Source organism: Telopea speciosissima, chromosome 3, assembly GCF_018873765.1.
Source record: "Telopea speciosissima isolate NSW1024214 ecotype Mountain lineage chromosome 3, Tspe_v1, whole genome shotgun sequence".
NCBI classification, from domain to species: domain Eukaryota; kingdom Viridiplantae; phylum Streptophyta; class Magnoliopsida; order Proteales; family Proteaceae; genus Telopea; species Telopea speciosissima.
Window position 1 is genome coordinate 65737644 of NC_057918.1, and position 20593 is coordinate 65758236.

A 20593-nucleotide genomic window follows, 5' to 3' on the forward strand; every position below is an offset into this window, starting at 1 on the left:
ATTCTTAGTGTGCCTCTTATGGAGGAGAAATCTCCCTATCTTGGGACTCTCTTGGTGTCAAAGAGAGGGGAAAGGTGCTATGGAATAGTGTTATTGATCATGTTAAATCTAAGTTGAGCTTATGGAAGGCCCCTTTATTGTCTCATTCTTGAAGGTCTGTGCTAATAAAATATGTTCTAAATTTTGTTCCTATTTTTTGGATGTCTATTTTCCATTTCCCTATTGTAGTGTGTTCTCATTTAGACATTCACCCCCAAAAAAAAAAAAGTTTTCATTTGGATTCTATCAGGGTGAGATTTTGGCAGAGCTGATCAGATTATGGTAAACGTTGGTCTCTCGTGTCTTGGAATACTTTGTATTTGCCTAGACCATTAGGTCTATTAGGGCACGTTTGGTTGAAGGTGTCGTAGGAGTCGGATTCTTAAATTGGATCGGGTTCTTAAGAATCTGGTTCATGTGGATTTGGATTCTGATAAAAAACCTGTTTGGTTACCCTGAGTCTGTCAGGAGGAATCCAGCTAAAAAATTGTTTGGTTGCCCTGGTTCTGTCAGGTGGAATCTGGCTGAATCCATATGTAAGACTGTTTGGTTACCCTGAGTCTGTCAGTTGGATTCTACTTGAATTTTGTCTGAAAAAATATTTTAACCTTGTTTTGTTATACAACATATGCATACATTTAATATGACTTTATAAAAAATAAGATAATAAAAAAATTGGATTAAAATTCTCAAAAGAAAGTCTTTCCCAATTTTTCACGTATCCATAAAAATTACAAAATTAGCACTAATTGGTGTTATGTTACTTCAACAAAGCAAAACTCATAGTACGAGCATTTTCAAACAACAGAGATCTCTATATATGATAAAAAATCCATATCCATTTAATTTAAGTACATACATATAAATTTTTTGTGAAATTTCAAAGATGTCATTAAAGTTGGGTTCTTGAGTGGATTAGTGTCATAACTGACTATACTATGAACAGTTGAATAAAAAAGGCCTTGGTGGATTCGAACCACCATCCCTGGAACATGCGCATGTTCCAAGTGCTCTACCAATTTAAGCTAAAGACCCATCAAGTGGAGCTTGGAATTTACAAATAACTAAAATAAAAGAAAAGACTAACAAAAAACAAATCCTATGCTTCCACCATACTCATTCAAAGCCTTTCCAAGTTAATTCTCCAATTCTGAATTGAAGCCCACAGATCACAAGAACCATTGGTCCAGTAAGTCCAGAAATGAAGAGAGAGCAGCCACTTACATTAAAAGAGAAAAAAGAAAAGGGGGAAAACTGCTATTATTAGGTACGTAGAATAAACCATGGATCTATTTAAGTATTGAAAAGGAAATGTAAACATAGCCAAGGTGAAAGGACTCACAGTAATGTAGAATAGCCAAGCTGCAACCAATTCTACAGGAGGATCCTAAACTCTTCAATGAAGAAAAGCATCCACAGGGCGTTTTGATTCTTTCTTCAATCAGCAACTATGGTAGCATGAAATCTTCTATTGAATGAATGAATCTCAGCAGTAGTTTGGAACCTCAGTTGATCTCAGGGTATGTAGCCTAATCATTAAGCACATAATATATATGCACATAATATCCAAGTCATACTACATAATATGCACATAAGGCCGCAAGGGTATGTAGCCTAATCCCCATCCTCGGGGCAGAAATCATATCTCATTGTCCATAGAGAGCATGGTATACCAAAAAAAGTATGTGCATCTGTGGCTCAGTAAGCTGAGTATCTTCTTAACATGATGTATAAGAATAAGCTTTTATACTTGATTTCTAAAAGCAGACAAATTCCTACCTCACAAGAACCATATGTAATGACTGAAGATTCTGACTTCTTAAGATTTATAATCATGACATTTCCACTAACATCCCTGATTCCCTGTCCCTAACTCAAAAAATAGTAATTCTCCTTTGATCCTTAGATTAACCACCTTTTCCAAACAGCCTTGTGATCATCAAAAGAACATCAATATCTCCAAATATAGAGGCTCACATCATTATTTAACTCAAAGCAGAATGCTTTATCATCAAATGAAGTCCTCAATCCTCTCAGCACATTAGAACTCTTTGCAGCTTATCAGCAGTAGTTTTAAGAAAGCTCTATGAATTTCATTTGAATTATGTTTTGAGAAAGTCCTGAAGACTTGACTAGGGCATGACCTGGGAACTCAAAATCATTGATGTGGGCTTACCACCTAACTTGTGAAGCATGTATGGTTTTTAAGCATACATATGTTTGTTTGAGTGCCTTTATTAAATATCTGTTCTTCTACAGGTCAAATCTCTCTTTCTCATTCCAATGTTACAGGAGGTCTTTGAAGAGAAAATGATATACTGGAGAAGATGTAACTTTCTTCCACATTTCACTAATGATCGGATAATTTGATTAGTATTCCCAAACAAATAAGAACAGAACGAATGTAATTCATCCTCCTCCATCACATGATTGCAATCTACACTAGGCAGGGATATACTTCACTTCAGAAAACTAGTAAAACATTTAGGAAAGAAAATTACAGAAATAAACAAGCAAAACAGCATAAACCACAAATTAATCAGTTTACCAATTAGTGTGAGCATTATAGGACTCATAATAAATGACAAGGATCTTTGCCATGAGGAGAAGCTTAACAGATTATATCCCCTAGAAGATCTATTTGTTCCAAGTTTTACAAAAACAGACCAGTCCAACTTCCTGATCTGTTCATCTTATCGCCATAAGTCCAACTTCCTGATGCCTCTCATCAGCATCTTTCCATGTTTACAAGAAATATCAAACTGAGTTAATAGTCTAATACATCTACATCCTAGAATTAGCCACTTGATGTTTGAGTTTGACTAATCTAAATTTATTTAATTACCTTATCTCACTCCATTAATCTACTTGGAATGGAATGTTGCCTACCAGATTACTAATAACCATTGAGTGGATTGACCACCTTATTATGTAAGGACAAATTCCAGCTATCCAAACCCATAATTCCAGGTACTCATTCCCAATTGTTTCTATCTCATCTGCCACTGAAAAGGGACAGAGCAGCTTAGGCTCAATTAAAAGCATAGGTTTCACCCTTTTCAAATGGAAATTAATGGGTTTTTTTTTTTTTGTAAAAAAATTGTGACCTTTTTGTACTTAGTTTCCAACATCAACCCATTTGTATTCCCTGGCTCGGAACATTTTTCAACCACACAGAATAAATTCCAAGTGGAAGAACACTATCCTCTTGTATGCTCTTCATTACTTAACATAACAAAACCGTCTCTACCCCTATTGCAATGCATCCAACCTTTACAGAAATAGTCCAAATCAAATTTTATTGGTTGTTTGATGTATAATGACTGATAAAAAGAACATGAAATTAAGTTATGAATGAGTTTGGAGCATAAATACCCTATAGTAGCAGCAATTTTACATACTTAACTTATGTATTATTAAAAAACCATAACTATAATGCAGTTGTCTCAGAGAAGGGAGACAGTGAAGAAATGTGCCATATATACCTGCGTTAATCCAAGATGTTCCTTCCACTGGAGATTTTCAAAACGACCCTATTGAACTTCCTAGAACCTGAAATGGAGAGAAAAATTGGTTAGCAATCAATTAATTCCAATTTTTTTTTAAAAAAAAAACCCTAACTACAATCGAACAAGAATGATAAAGGGAGAGACAGGGAGATACATAGACATAGAGAGAGAGACAGAAACAACGATAGAGATAGAGAGCGAGAGACAGAGAAACAAAGAGAGAGAGAGAGAGAGAGATAAAGAGAGTAGTGAAGAACCTTGTAGACGAAAACGAGATGGCTGAATCCTGGAGTTGCAGATTCGTCTTCGGTTCCTTGGAGAAGAAGACGAGATGGCTGAAGACCAGAGAGAGAAAGAGAGTTGTGAAGACGAGATGGCTGAAGACGAGAGTTGCAGAGACTATCTTTGTCTTCGGCTCCTTGGAGAAGAAACGAGAAGGCTGAAGAGAGAAACCCTAGCAATCGACTTCCTTCGTTTCAATCCCGATTTTTGGAGTCCACAAGATTCCATCCTATGTATATGAGGGCTTGGAATCCTGGACTTGATTTGGAATTCACCCCAAGGGGCAAATTCTTGTGGATTCCCAAATTTACATAGAAAAATGGATTTTCATGGATTCTCGGAATCCAACATGGAACCGGATTCCGAGAAACCAAACACGCAAAAAATTAAGAAAGGTTCTCTTATATGGGATAGGATATGTCATGTGGTTCCTATCCTTAAATGCTTGGTGTGTCAAAAAATTAATCACCAAACCTCAATTTCTATTTGGATGAACCTTGAGTACCCTCTTTAGAGAACTTTCACATCCCTAATATCTGTCATTTCTCAAATAGATTATTACATTATGTTCATGAGCTTATGAGCAGGGACTGTTGGAATGTGAGACTCATTTTTTCTCTTTTCCCTTATAAAATTGTAAAAGCAATCTCTATGAGACCAATTGACCTTACATAGAATTTGGATTCTTGGTTTTACAATTAGTCTCAAAGTTATGTGGTGATTAGGGGTGTCAATTCTAAGTCCACACCAATAGGATGGACTTGCTCCGGCCGGTGAAAGCCCGAAACCGGCCCAACACATTAGATAAACATGTCGTTCACAATTCAAGGGGATAGACTAACGGGCACCCGATCGAGCCCAACATGTTTAAGGATCAACACATTTAAGCCAATTTATGGACCGTTTATTTTATCTCAATTATCCCATAAATTTTCTATTTTATCCCAAATATATCATTTTTTAATCTCCTTGATTAATTGATCATCTTGCATTACATAAGTAATATTAAAGGACTATGGGCCAAGTTAAAACATAGTATTGATGATTGAATATTAATGCACTATGAAGTTGATGGGCCAAAAATTAATAAGACACATAATCAAGGTCATTTATATCGTTTGAAATGTCATTATATGTTTGTCCATTGAGATTGAGACACCATAGACTTCCAAATAAATTTGGGATTTACTTATTTAGTCATTAGCCCAGTGAGGAACTCTCTAAAGTAAGTTATTGTTTCATCCCAAAAACTTGAATCTCATTAGAATCTATATGGACCAAACTTACGTAGTCTAATTGTAGTCCATTTAGTATGAGCCCGTTTATAGCATGTTTAGTAAAAGCCCGATTATAGGTCGGTACTCGATCGAAAGTTTATTAATCAGACCATGCCAAGCCTATGAGGACCGATTACTTAAACAGGTCAGCCACAGTATAGGATCCTAAAGTAGGGGGACCGATTAGGCCCAACCAAAATCGGCTTGGACCGACCAATTGACACCCTTAGTGGTGACTACTCGATTGGTTGGTTGTAAAGTTCCTTATTAAGCATAGCTTGGGTTGTTCATTCATGCGCTATAAAAAAAAGAATTTGGACTATTGTTTGGAAACATAAGGTGAACCCTCGATTAAAGGAAATTTTTTGGAAAGTTTACATAATGGGCTTACAACAAAAGATAAACTTGCTCAATTTTTCTCTGTTGATAATTAGGGAATGAATCGACTTGGCATTTGCTTTTGTCTTGTCGTATTGCTAATACATTTAGCTAAATTTTTTATCTCATATAAAACATTTGTGATAAATAGAAGGGAAAAAGTTCTCAGTCCGGGAATGTGGCCTACGCCAGCATTCCCATGAGTCTATCTCTCTCCTCCCCATTTGAAAAGACACCTCTGTCCCCTTGTTTTAAGGAGGAGAGAGATAGACACATGGGAGTGCTGGCGTAGGCCACACTCCCATACAGAAAACTGCTTTCCTAAATAGAAACTCAATTTCTCTTCATCCATGGTGAAGAGAGTATCTCTTCAACCATAAGATATTGGATTGGGAAAGGATGTTTCCAGGCTCAAACAATAATGAGGGGTAGGAGTTATATGGTGACATTAATCTTCATAGAGTCCAACCACAAGGTCAAAATCACCAATAGTGAAACTTAATCCATTAAATATTGTTTTCTTTTCTCTCTCTTCTGGCTTGGGTTTGAAGTGATTTCATTGGTAGAAAAAAAAAATTTATGAAAAAAAAAAGATAACTAAAAAGAGGAATATACAAAGGTATTGTTTCAGTCCAGAGCCTTTTTGGTCATATTAGATACTACTGCAAAACAAAAAGGATCCCCTTTGTGGTCAAGTGCCTAGTGCACTTGGTAGCTAGTGCTAGGCACTTGGTAGTTAGTGGTGCGTAAAGGCCCATTGCTACCAGGAGGTCTTGAGTTCAAGTTTCCTAGTTCACATCCTACATCCCACCTTACCTATCAAAAAAAAAAAAGAGGATGCCTTTTTGAACTAAAGTTCAAGTCCAAGTCCTGGGCTATAAAGCCGATGTGCAAAAAATTCTATAAAAAAGGTCATGACCAAGGATTAGTAGTTGGAGATGGAAGAAGATCGGAGATTTTCGATTCGAGCACCACACTTCTTTCCTCTTCAACCCTAAGTTGGTGGCATGCTCAAACCTCGTACGAATACTAAACGACTTTGCCAGTTGCACTTACTTGTGATATCTTGAACAAATTAAGACGGGAAATTTGAAAATAGGCAAATGAGAAAAAATAAAAAACTGAGAATATACATTAGTAGAAAGCACTTAAGACGGCTAGAAGCATGAAACATTACAGACATAAAACTACAATAGGAGAAAGTTTCTTTTTTATCTTTGATGCTTACAACATTACTCCCAATCCCCTTAACCACCCACCCCCACTCAAAAAAATAAATAAATAAATAAAAACAAACTCAAGTCAAACCCTAAAAGTGAAGACAGGTTTTGATCCCAAGTCCTTGCGTTAATGGGCCATGATCCTTACTATCATGCAAAGTTTTCAATAAGTCCACCAATTGGTATAATCCAATGTACCTTCCATTTGGAGCATTAACAAGGTCAACATAGATGAGAATCTAATTTAAAAAAAAACAGACCCTCGCTTGCAAGAGTCACTATCATTTTTGTTAGGTAAACCTAAAGTCACTATCATTCCAATAGTTGGGTGGTTTAATATGAGAATGAAAATTTAATAGAACATTTCAAAGTACTTAATATTGGACCGAGTTTTCCTTCGGCTATGGTTAATGAGAGAATCCATTCGCCACAGTGGCTTCAGATGCGTGTGGGGGTATCGAGAGGGTATTTTTGAGAATAACTAAACCCTTGTTAGGGTTTATGAATCCTAAGATGGTGGCTGAACGTTCACTGTGCGGTAGAGGAAAATTTTGTCCTTTAATATTTGGGAAAAGGTTCTCTGACCCACCCAAATAGGTATGCTAGCACTTTTGTGTTTGTCTCACTCCTCACATGAAATAACTTTGCTGCCCTCTAATGTATGATAACGTTTTGTAGCATTTACTGAAAAAAAATTAGATAACATTTTGTAGCCTCTCAATGGTGCATTCCTCTATGTTGCGAACTGCATCCAGACATAGAGAGGGGCGAAATGACCCACCCTGTTAATGCTTCTACATACATACTGCCATTGGTCCCCCACATGTGCTGGGCCATCCTCCCCCCCAGACAGCTAGATTGAGCTCCTCTCCAGGGAGCCCAGCACGCAGGGAGTACCCAGGGGGTGTCCAGCGGTTGGGCTGTGTTGCACACATCCCGATGACTGACTGTGCGTGCATTGGGAAGTGAACGACACAGCATAGTCCTTGGATACCCCCTTGGGCACTCCCTGGGAGCTGAGCTCCCTGGATGGGAGTTGGGCTCCCTGGAGAGGAGCTGGATCCCAGAGAATTCTTCCCCTAATATTTATTAAGGCTGATGTTCTCTGTGCTGCAACACAGACTACACCCAAACACAATGGGGTAGGTATTTCTGCCATTTAGGGGGGTAGGGTGGCACCCCCATGTGTCTGGGGACAGCCCGTGCCCCCGGCACAGAGAATATTTGGCCTATTTATTAAGGAAAAAATGTTATGAGGAATTTAATGAGATAATGTAGGTTTTTTTGTTACAACTCATTGGGGCTACTTATGTAATGAAATTTGGCCCCAACAGTTGTGGCCCAAAAATATCCAGAATCAGATGTCCACGACATTCTTTACATTTTAATCAGACGGTTGAAAAGTCATCTTATCTATATATGGATCCAATCAATTGTCGATTCCAATCCTACAAAAATGAGACAGGTGGTAGGTTATGAAGCACTCAACAGTCAATACCCATCGTACAGCTCCACTCCCTCACCGAAGTGGCCAAAGACAAATCTGCTTTCTTTCTTTAAATTGTTACCAAAAATTTTTCAGAAAAAAAAAATCTGCTTTCTTCATTGAAATGGAACTGTACTGTAGGAACCCACCACCACAAAGTCCATCCACTATCAATTCTAACGGTCATATTTTTAAAACCCTCAGGTGGCAAGTTTTGATATAGTTTCAGATTCACTTTACCGTTTTGTCCTCTACGTTTCTTAACTTTCCCTTTTTTTTTTTTGATAGGTTAACTTTCCTTTTCTTGATCCTTTGTTGGACTACAAAACGTATAACCCTCTTGTCCGTTTTAGAAGCTTTAACTTCAGACTTCACAGTCCCTTCTGTGTCTTAAGCCATGAGAATCCTCTGACTGATCTTCCTTTCAAGGAGACAGATTAGGTTCTGAAACCTAGCAGATCGAAACCTCTTCTAATGGGGTGCTTTCTTGCTTGTTTTGGTTCCTCCAAGGACAGGAATCGAAAGCGCCGCCATAGACACAAAATCCTCCCTGGAGATCCGGTAAGTTTGCTATTTTGGGTTTTATCGATTTGGTTTACATTAACGAGGTGAACTCGGAGTAGTTAATTACTTACTATTTTTGAGTTCTGTTGCAGAGACATGGAAGCTATGAACCTCTGAAACCAGCTCTCTCTTTGAACCAAGAAAGCAAGGAAACACTCATTAGCTCCGTCTTGGAACAGAGGTTGGTTCTGGATTTTGATTTGGTTTCTTGGGTTTTCTTGGTTCTTTGCTCTATAGATGGCTTATCCTTCTTTTTTGTTTTTTTTCGCTTTCTTTGAAGGAATATTAAGCCTGAAGAACAATTGAGCTTCAGCACAAGAAAGAAAGTCACCTTCGATTTGAATGTGAAAACCTACGAGAACATATCAGCACCTGAAACCACAAATTATTCATGGGAGAACGATGAAGAGATAGAAAGGTGTAAGCAAGAAGAAAAAAGGGCAAAACTAAGCCTACTACCAGCCTCTGAGGATGATTCTGTTACATCGAGCTTGGGATCTTACCCCCCAAACCACAGATACCAAAATTGCTGGGACAGCAACGATGAGGAGGAAAATATAGACTTTAGTGAAAGCGATCTGGACGATGATGATGACGACGATGAAGACGATGGATACTATGATGAGGAAGATGATGAACCAAGAGAATACAAAGCAGATTCTTCCGAATCGTCTCTCTCTTCACCAATTGAGTCACAGACACAGGGTCGTGCTACTCCACTCAACGATAAGGAAGTTGACAGGTCCATGCCGATCTGTGGTTCACCTGAAGGGGAACTGAAAACACTACCGTTGAACCAGAATGCTCGAGATAGGAGCAAATATGTTCACTCGGTATTGAACCCAGTTGAGAATCTGTCACAGTGGAAAGCTGTCAAGGCGAAACCAAGAGCAGCAACAGCCCAATTACAGAATCAGAAGGAAAATGGCAACTTTGAGCAGGAAACACAGATACCCTTCAACCCAGAGCTAACTTTCAAGCTATCACTTTTGCAATCCAGCCAAAGCTTCAATCAGTTTAGGCCTAAAAAGCAAGAAACCGCCGTTGATGCCAGCCTTTCAAACTGGTTGGTGAATGCTGAAACAACACCTGCCATGGATTTGAACTCTAGTTCTTCGTGCAAAGGAATACCTAATACTGCTACCAGCAAATACAGAGAGGTATCAGTGAAGTAATATTTCTGGTTTGGTTATCATTGGTCAATGGTGGGCTCTTCTAAAAGGTGTTTGGCTGCTATGCAGGATAAGAGAGTGAATTGGCAATCCTCTCCATTTGAGACGATTAGAGAAAGCTATAAACAGAGGCTCTGCTGAAGAGAGGCCAGCAAGCAGTTTCAAATTGTTGTTGTGGTTTCAAGTCATTGATTCCCCTTTTTTTTGTGATTTTAAGGTTACTGATACTCTTCTGTATGTGTGTGTGAGATACTCAAGCTATTGTTTGTATTATTGCCAAAGTAGTGCCATGCGGTTGTCTGGTTTTTTATTGTATTTTATTTTATTTGTTTATTCATTTATTTTTTTGCAACATACGGTTGTCTGTTGGATTTAAGAGATTGAAAGTGAAAGATTACACATACTTGTAGTGTATTCAAATTTTAGTATCTCAAATTCATTTCTAGAAGAGAGAACCCTTGAATTATCTTCTGATTAATGTCCTAGGAGCTGCATATACTGGTCACAAAATGTTAGCAACTTAAACTGTGAATCATCATTCACTTTACAAACAAATCACCTTACTTGCAGGAGATTCACCAGATCCATTTCATGAACATAAAAAGTATGAAGGGGTCTTTCATTAGCTTTCGCACTGCATTTAATTACAGAAATTCCCCTGGAATGCCTTTTGCTACCATGTCTTTTGGGTGAGCTAGTAGGTCACACTAGTGATGTGGTCACTATCTGTTCCAGTTACTGGTGGAACCTGGATGGGCTCAACCTTGGAGACAGGGAGGTTTTGAAGCTTCTTACCCCTACTTGCTATTGCATGCAAATATCTTTGCATTGTAATTACAGTGTTCCACTGGGTGTTTTTTTGTTGGGAGGGGGGAGGGGGGAGGGGGTTGGAGTTTGGTGGACTTAACACAACTTTTAATTCAAGAAGGTATTGAAGCATGCATTAAGAAACAGGGTAGCACTGGGTTGCAGAATTTGCTCCATTGCTTCCACAGGTCAAGCTAGTATTATGGGCCAATGATGTCCGAGTTTGGTGGACTTAACACAACTTTTAATTCAAGAAGGTATTGAAGCATGCATTAAGAAACAGGGTAGCACTGGGTTGCAGAATTTGCTCCATTGCTTCCACAGGTCAAGCTAGTATTATGGGCCAATGATGTCCGAGTTTGGTGGACTTAACACAACTTTTAATTCAAGAAGGTATTGAAGCATGTATTAAGAAACAGGGTAGCACTGGGTTGCAGAATTTGCTCCATTGCTTCCATAGGTCAAGCTAGTATTATGGGCCAGTGATGTCCGAGTTTGGTGGACTTAACACAACTTTTAATTCCAGAAGGTATTGAAGCATGTATTAAGAAACAGGGTAGCAGTGGGTTGCAGAATTTGCTCCATTGCTTCCACAGGTCAAGCTAGTATTATGGGCCAGTGATGTCCAACATGCTATTGGCTGTCTACTGCTTAGTACGTTCTAGGATTTGATCAGAAAAGTTGATAATTTTTCTTTGGACAGTTTTCCTCCACCCATAGAGGACGGTTCACCCACCATCCTAGGGTTCACAATCACAAACCCCTACTAGGGTTTTAGTATGTTCCAAATACCCTTCTGATTCCCATTCCCGCCCTCTCCCACCCCTCGGTGAATGGGATCCCTTTCACCATGGGTGAAGGGAAACTCGGTCCTTTTTCATTTATAGTACTGAAGTATGAAATATTTTTCACTTTTAAGAGGTCAAAAGTCAGATGAAAGATCCTCGGATGTGCAAAATAATTTTTATACATAAAATAAAATTGAGTAAAAAATATGAGACAATTTTTAGATGTTTTGGTACAGAATAGAAGTGCTTTCATCTCTAGATTCAAGATATATTTTCCTTTTAAATTGTTTGTCTGGGCATTTTTGGTGATCAGTTCTTGGAAATTACTCTTTGAGATACAGAGCTTGGCTCCATTGTACCAGATTTTCATAATGCAAGTAGAGAAGCTCAAATTTTCATACATATAGGGATGGGATGCTCATTTGTCTCAGTAAACAATTTAAGGAAATACACAAGCCAACATCAGAAACACAACAATTTAATCCCAAAAAAACCCTACACACCACAAGAGAATTATGGAACAGAAGCCATGGATTATTTGGCTACTCGTGCAACATGATTGTATTTGGTGGATGAACATTTCACTACTTACAATGAAACTATCAGAAACGTGGAAAAATTACAAAGGTTCCATGTCTATTAAAATATATTACATATTCGGGAATTCTCACTATCGTAATCTACTTGCATTCCAAGGGGTTGATCCACATCAATGAAATCTATATCAGAATACCCAACTGGCAACTTCAATTTAGTCTGACTTCCTTTCTGATGAAAGAAACAAAATGAAGCCAGAGCACGATATAATGTCTCTATTTTCTTGTTGGATGGTCCATGTTTATGTCCACAAGTTGAAGAACAATAAAATCCCAGAACATAATCAAGTTAGAGTACGAGGTGGCGGACCCTTGATATTCAACTGACAAATTTGCATTTTTGACTTGATCTACATTATGCTACAGATACAAGAGTCCGCATCCTCATCATCAGAGTCACTTGCATCGCTGCAAGCAGAGACAGGAGGTTATGGGTGAAACAATGATAAAATAGAAGACGAGAAATGAAGGCTTAAAGTAATATAATGAAAAGAAAAAAAGGGGGAGGAGGGATTGGGGAACAAAATTGAACCAACTCGTGGCAGCAAACTTCTTGTCAGATATGCAAGGTAATATTCTCAATGATTTCCTTTAGAACCCTTTTACAAAGTAAATTAGTATTGCAAGCATGGATCACTGTAGACCATTGGATCTACTATACTATTCTCATGGAAGCAAAAACAGCAAGTAGAAAAGATTTGCAGGACAGATGATACCCCTTGTTCTAGCTTAAAAGTAAGGCCTATAGAACTATATGAAACATGAAGATTCTTACTTCTCAAAAGCTTTAACTTCTCACCAAAGTTAAATAATTGCTGCACTAAATGAAGTGCCCACTTGATAGAAAATCAGTGCAATAACACATATGCCAGACTATCAGCAGGAATTCAAGAGGGAAAGAGCGAGCTGAAAGCAGAGGTTATGACCAGTTCTTTATAGTAAAGCTCCAAAATAAGCCTCAAAGCTCCTAACTTAAAGAGCCTAATCTCTCTTTTTCATAATAAAAAATGATAGAGATAATCTGCAACTTTCTGTAAAATGACAAAAGCATTCACCCATATGGTGCCTTCTCAAAGCTTGGGTTCATTAGTGCAGCAATTTCAGTCACCCTCAACCACAGAAAAGAAACAAATATTGTTGCTTCCAATTGTTCTAACCATCTGGGAAACAGCACTGAGCTCAAGACAACTGGTTCAATGACTTGCAAACAATTACTGACCATACCACTATCTGAGCACATTATCATATAATGGTTTCCCTGAATGCATACCTTTGTAATGTGGAGAGGACTACATTGGTAGAAAGAGAAGTCTATGAGAAGCTGGAGTTTCCAATAAAGTTTTGTCTTGAAGTAGATTAGTCGAAATATCATTGAGGAAAAGGAAAAGGAAAGGCTATAAGGTACCAAAGTTTTTCCATCGCAGACCATATTAGAGTAATAGCTCATGAGCAACAGATAGGACAGAGAATGTGGAGCTAGAGTATCCTATAATTATAGATCAACCTAGCCAGATAACTCTTCACTAGAGCATAGGCTTGAATAAAATAATAGCAATTAAGGCTTCGTACTACAGCAACATATTAGCACACATAATTGAGGCTAGGTGCCACAGCTAATACCTCCAGAGGTAATATGGAAATTATGCTACATGGATTCTGTCACTTAGAAATTTCAAACTCTGGAAATAATGACATATTACTGCACGATAAATTTGCACACTGAAGTTTTAGAACTTGTGATTAAATGGAAGAGGTGATTAGTAGAAAACAGAGTATACTGAAATTAGGGAAAAACTTATGCAATTCCATTAAGGGGTCACCAGAAGATATCTTGTCTTTTAGTTTGTGCAAAGTTATCACACACCACCATAAGGGATATATCATTTGAGGCTCTCTCAGGGTTGTAGTGCCAGAACCAACAGACTGAAGAGGATAATGATGGCATTCATAAGTTTGGAAGGATTAAATAAATGTCATTAATACAACGCCTCCAATTGGAATATGATAATAACAAGTTCAAAATACAATTCAAAAGAATGAATAACTCCACTGGGCAACCATCTTATATGTTCTGTCTGTGCAGCATTTTCTGTCATTATTTTTAAATGTACCGCACTTCGCAATGCCTCAAACTGCCAATCAAATAGAGGATATTAAGGAGGAAATTTCTAAAGATTGGGAGAACTGCTGAAACAGTAGTTGATGTTGAATGAAAGATATGATAATAAGGCATTAAGGTTTGGTCATACTGAAGTAACAGTGACAACAGGAGGAACCGGCATAACAATTTAACCCTAAATTCGGAGCACCATCACATCCTTCTTTACACAAACTTTAGGCATTTTAACACTTAATAATTCAAGCAAACCTTGCTATGCTGCACATAAAAATTATCAGCCATTAAAGATGCACCATTTAATATTCCTATGCTAGATTTTACAGCCTGCCCAAGCAAGCATATTAAATTTAGTGCCTAAATGAGCTAACCCTTCTCAAAATTATACAGATGATCATAAATGGATAGGGAGTGAAGAAATGAGAAGAGCGAAGCTGAATCCATGGATTACCTTGGTTGGAATTCCAAAACTTCCACAAGCTTATTACCGTTTCTGTCATTCCACTGCACTTTCCGCCGCGACTTTTTGGGTTTCTTCGACATACAACCCTTTCGAGGCGATAACAAAGGGTTTAATTCATCATCCTCTTTTCTATCAGGAGCAACTTCACCTCTCTGAGGCTCTACTGTCGCGGATGGCTTGATTTTGCAGCCATTAGGTTGAGAAACGTCAGTATCCATGGATCAGTTACACGAATCACACAGCTCAGTGGATCCTTAATTCAAGTAAAAACAAGATCCCGCAGTGAGCGATCAATAGAAAAGCCACCACCTTTCGACAACAAATGGATAAATCCATTCGTTTTGATATGGGAAATTCAAAATTGAGAACCCTGGCTCTCTTTATGGGATTGAAAACAGATCCTAGAATTAAATAATGCAAATTTCGTTGACTTGGTCCACTGAATTGGAGTCTCCCCTCTTAGAGCCAATTTTGAAAGTAAGGAAAGAATTCCAAATGGAGATCAATCAGAAACAAATCAAGATATTTCTTAAAGAGACCTGATGCTTCTGTAGCAGAGTTTACCCCCCAAAAGAAAGGAAGTAGGAAGGAGGAAAAGAGAGAAAATGAATTGGAGATGAAAGGGTTGGATCACCTATTGGAGAGGGAGAGAGAAAACAAAACGAGAAACAGAGACTGGAACCAGAAAATAACGCTTCGTTTGGAGTATGGACGATGATTGATTTTGTTTTTTGTTAGAATGGACGATGATTGATGAATGATGGAAAAGCTCTGAAGGCTTTAAGAAGTTATTACTTCTTCTTCTATTCTCATTTACTCTATAATCTGAGTACGTGGCCTAAGATGGTGTCAAATTGGAATCGAAATCAGATCCAGACCAAATAATCAGAATCGAATCGATTAAAATTTGATTACAATCTGGAACTAAGGAATAGAATCGAAGAGGGATTTGGTTTTATTTTCCGGATCCAACATAGGAACGGCAATTATAACCAAAACTGGCCGAATTTGGATATCAGTGATTCAGTATGTTATAATAGATATTTTACAAGTATTAGATTTTATAATATTATTATATTATAATATAATATATTATACTATATATAGTATAAATCAAGTATATGAACCAGATTCAAATCGAAATTTTTGGAACTGGAAACCGAACCGCATAGATTTGGTATGAGTTCCAAATTTCAGAATCGAGGTAAGACTTGGTCTGAATCTGAATCACACTAATACTTCTTAGAATCCAATCGGAACGAAACCGAATATCCAATTTTAGACCGATTTAATTAATGAAAATAAAAAAATAAATAATGAAAAATAAAATAAAACTTTTTGTCCAAAAAAGTAATGGGAGTATGTGCTAAGATGCGCAAGTTGACCGTCCGCCCACGGTAGTGCGTACGTTAGTTAATCGAATAAGTGCTTTAGATATTTACCACCAAAAAAAAAATTTGCTAAGATGCGCCAGTTGACCCGTACCCATGGCGGTGCGTAGGTTAGTTTATCTCGTTGGATTCCTCGAATCCTCGTTCATGTTCCGCACTTCTCTGGAGCTTGGGGCTGCCGCTGAGCTTGAATGTGTAGGGTCAAGCCGTTTGTCAAATTATTAAAAGGAGAAATGTTTTCTCTGGGGGTTGGGGATTTTGGATGGAGTGGGGGTGGGGGTGCGGGTGGGGTGGCCAATTCTTTCAATTCCTCTAATAGGGAGAGTGGATTCCATCTTGGACAGTGTTTTCAGGCAGGGGGGAGGGTGGGTATTTCTGCCCCCGTGTGAGGAATTGGAGGGGATAATGATTAGGGGGGGGGGGACTTGGAAGGGGTAGCAATCGGTCCAGATTTGGATTATTAGTCTGATTGTTTAATGGTTCTAGTTCTAAATAGTCAAGATTAGAACTAGACCAATAAACTATACGATTCAAAATCTAAGATCTGGGACCATTAACTAATGGGTAAGCCAGTTCCAGATCCTAATTGGGGAAGAAATTTTTAGGGTCCTTCTGCTCTTCCTCTTCCCCTTCCCCTTCCCTCGAGTATTCAACTTCCCCCTGTTCGGCAATTCTCCTTTTTTCATTAAGGATTATATATATGATATGATTTAGGGTAGGAGTTGTACAATTCTTCCAGTTCCTTAACGGTTCCTGGGACTAGACCAGGACCAATAACCTATCACTAGAACTAGATTTGGACCAATAAGCTATTGGGTGGGTCGGTTCCGGTTCAAAAGTGACACCCCTACGCCTAGATACATTGGGGGGGAGGAGGGGAGGGGGGACCAAAATGACTGCCCCACCTCCCATGAAAAGCAGTAATGGTCACCCTATTGATGCCAACATGATTGTATAAATTATTTAAAAATTTTACTATATAATCTATAGAGGCTGATCTCATCGATTACCTTTTCTTTTGGGTCATTTCCAATGAGAGGACTCATAGGCAACTAGGAGTCGAACATGCAACCTCTCCTGGACTTAAGTCAAGGCTCTACTACATTAGGAGCCACCACCATCTCGACGATCTCCGTGCTTAAATTTGGGTTTTTTAACTTTATTTTTCTCTAATCCACTGTTTATTGAATAATAAATTACATAAGGCACCTGTTACCAATGACCCCCTTGTTGACATGATTATTCCATGGAGTATAAAATATGTGCAATTGATGATGATGCAACAATCTTGTTTTTATTTCGTTGGGGAGGTTTCCCACGCTTCAGTGTGGGAAAGAATCTGCACACTCCATCCATTGGTGTTCACAAAAAGATATCATCCATGTGAAACCGATATATTCATGATAAAAAAAAGGGAGAAAGAACACTGCTAGGACGTGTGGCTCGTGCGCCAAGATATAGGAACGCGTGAAATTACTGCCCAACCCTCTTGACAAAAAAAATCTCATCCACATTGGTACCCCTGTAAGTACTCTCATTAGCTCCCGCACTACTGCAAGGGCTGTATTACCAAACAACAGTCTCTTACCATAAATAAAATAAGGGAAAATTTTTCCTATGGGAGAAGGTGGCCCTGCACACACGAGTGGGGACCAATAAGAATGAATGCATGCAGAAGCATCAAGCAATACAGTCATTTCACATTTCATTAGAAGGGGGTGGTCATTTCGCCTCTCTTTATATAAATCATTCTCATAACAAGAAAAAAATACATGTGGACCCTCATTTTTTGTGGGAGAGTGTGTAAAAGAGTCCATTCCTCTATTTTGTTATGCTGACCAAGTCACAAGCCACAATTCACAATTCAAAACCTCACAAGCCACAATTCTTTTTTTGGCCAACTCCATCATTAACCGAATATGTAGTTGGGAGACAAAATGATCTGTTGGGTCTCCAATGGGAATGAGTGAGATGTTCCAAATGGTATGATTACAGATAAGCCTGGAGTCATTCCCATTCCAACAATGATGGTCATATGGCCACAAAGATCCAACAATGATGGATGAGTCTCCATTCACTAGCAAGCCTAGTCTAAATTTGTACCTTACAAGCCCTTTGCTCTACAGGTCTCTCAACTACTCTCAACAAGAATCTTCACTTAAACAATGACATTAAATTTTGATGGAAATTTAATGCTTTGGGACTAACCAACTTAGGCTACGATGGGTATGCATTCTAGCTCAATAATGCATTCCAAGAAATCATACCAAACACAACCTTAGACATCTGAAGTGATCGACTCTTTGAGATAAAAGAGAGGATTTCTCATGACGCCATATGCCACACCAATGGTAGTGTGGAAAACAATGTCATTCATATAGGACCCACTTCACTACTATCCTTAGATCAGATTTGGTATGATTTCTATTTTGATTTCGGATTGAATTCATGAAATAGTCAACAAATAGATTTTTGATCAAGAAATTAAAATTGTTTTGGTTACATCAACCTGAAATATTTCAAGATTCAGAAATCCATTGGATAGTTCAATTTCTGAGAATAGATTCTCTATATTTCTTTGAGAGAGTGTGGTGGGGGCTAGTGGCAGGTGTAAGGCTGTGAAGGGGGTGGTGGTGATGGCAGCAGTGGCGGTGGCGGAGGTGATCAAGTAGTGGCGGTGGCATGGTAGTGGTAGTGGTGGCGGTGGTGGTGATGGTAGTGATGGTGGCGGTGGTTGTGGTGGAAGTGGTGGCATGGAGCTGGTGAGACCATCAAGAGAAGAAGGGTGATGTTATATTTTTAACATGAAATGACTACTTTTCCCATCAAATTAACCATGTGCTCCTTAAAGAGCAAGAATGAAATCAATTTTAATTTAAAAAATGAAACAACTCCTCAGTCATTTGATTGCTATTTCATTGAAATAAGGTGTAACAATCAAACCAAACAATTTCAGAAATAGAAATCAACCCATGAAATTGAAATAGAAATCATACCAAATCAGGCCTTAGTAGTGAAGTAGTTATTTTTTTGGCATCATGGGCCTATGGCACTAAACAAATAATGTCTGCATAGTAAAAACTAAAGATTCAATGGTAGAGGCAGATGGATTAGCTCCCAATTATTTCAATGCAGTCTTCTCTTTCACTCATTTACTGACTCTCACAGTGCAAGCATCCTCATTCCTAACTTACAGAGTATATATGCTGCAATGTGAAGCTAGAGAGTCCAACCAGTTCTAATACAAAAGCTGAAGATGGCTTGTCTCAAAAGGGTGTCACCATCATTGAAGGTCTTGCTCAAGTTGCATTGGTAATCTTGTGCCCCATAACTTAGCCTATTACCTGCAGAATCTATAGATAGCAAAACTTGTTTCACTGCTTTATCCATTGCATCAGAGTTATAATTACCTGTTTTGATGTTGAGAGCAGTGTCTATAGCTTATGAGATCAACATTTTGATCTACTACTATATAGAAGATCATAACCAAATGAATATTGCATTCATTTGCAAGGCTGGAAAAGAATACTGATAAATGCCATAAAAAAAAAAAAGAGCTTTTCATGATGGATGGATAGAACCATCTGACTAGATATCTTGTTTATAAACCAGTATTGCTCATCTAGAATACTCTAATCAGTTACTAGCTAATGCTTTAAACATGCTCAACTAAACACAGTTGAAGATACATACAGTACAGTTCAGTTCTATAGATAATATAATGACAAATCATGGAGAATATCATGTGAGACATTAGTTGATTACTCTTCTTCAAAATAACATTGACATTAAGTTCATGACAGTATGACAACAGGAAAATACAAGTTCTTTGATACCGGATAATAATGCTATGTCCCTCAGTCGAAGACTGCCATATAAGTGACAAGATGATGTAACATCTAGTTAGATTTAACACTCAAAGACCACCTGAGGCTTTATTTGAACACAAAGGTTTCAAGCTGAGACATCATCAAAGATCCAGAGATCCCATTTGGGGAAGAAACTTTTTCCCATTATTTTGGTTGATTTATTAAATGCCAAAGTCAATTTCATAAGATTTCAATCTGATCAAAATCCATCACTGACTGATGTTTTTATTTTTGTCAGAGTCTGAAAATTCCCATGGAGATTGATCACCATATACATACTGGATCTGTCCAATAACATATCCAGGTAAGACCATAATAACATATGAGATTAGTGTGACAAGGTTGAGGAATACAAAGATTCAAAATATTTCTTTAATTTAATATGCTGAATTTCAACTGCCTCATAATATGTTCCTACAGGTAAAATGGATTGAAACAATATTTCATTTTTGTCATCATAGTTGATGGGAGAATAAGAAAATCACTCCTCTTTGATGCAGATCAAAGCATGAAGCGCAGGACAAAAACAGATTTAAAAAACAAAGTTACTGTTCACATGAATAGTGTTGTGACTCCCATCTTAGATCATGTATGCTTTTATTCTAGAAGCTTTGGACAGCAAGACACTCCAGGATC

The 20593-nt window shown here is 38.0% G+C and overlaps 2 protein-coding genes across 2 annotated transcripts; one reads left to right on the top strand and one right to left on the bottom strand.

Moving 5' to 3' along the window:
- Positions 1 to 141: 141 nt before the first annotated feature.
- On the top strand, positions 142 to 9930 carry LOC122655420 (probable serine/threonine-protein kinase fhkB). The gene is made up of 4 exons (XM_043849614.1): positions 142 to 154; positions 8587 to 8752; positions 8848 to 8936; positions 9036 to 9930. The coding sequence occupies exons 2-4, from the start codon at positions 8666 to 8668 to the stop codon at positions 9928 to 9930; spliced, it is 1071 nt and encodes a 356-aa protein (XP_043705549.1). The 5' UTR covers positions 142 to 154; positions 8587 to 8665.
- Positions 9931 to 12037: 2107 nt separating this feature from the next.
- LOC122653882 lies at positions 12038 to 15063 on the bottom strand. Its single transcript, XM_043847840.1, has 2 exons — positions 14686 to 15063; positions 12038 to 12526 (listed from the first exon to the last, which is right to left on the bottom strand). The coding sequence occupies exons 1-2, from the start codon at positions 14913 to 14915 to the stop codon at positions 12469 to 12471; spliced, it is 288 nt and encodes a 95-aa protein (XP_043703775.1). The 5' UTR covers positions 14916 to 15063; the 3' UTR covers positions 12038 to 12468.
- Between the last annotated feature and the right edge of the window lie 5530 nt (positions 15064 to 20593).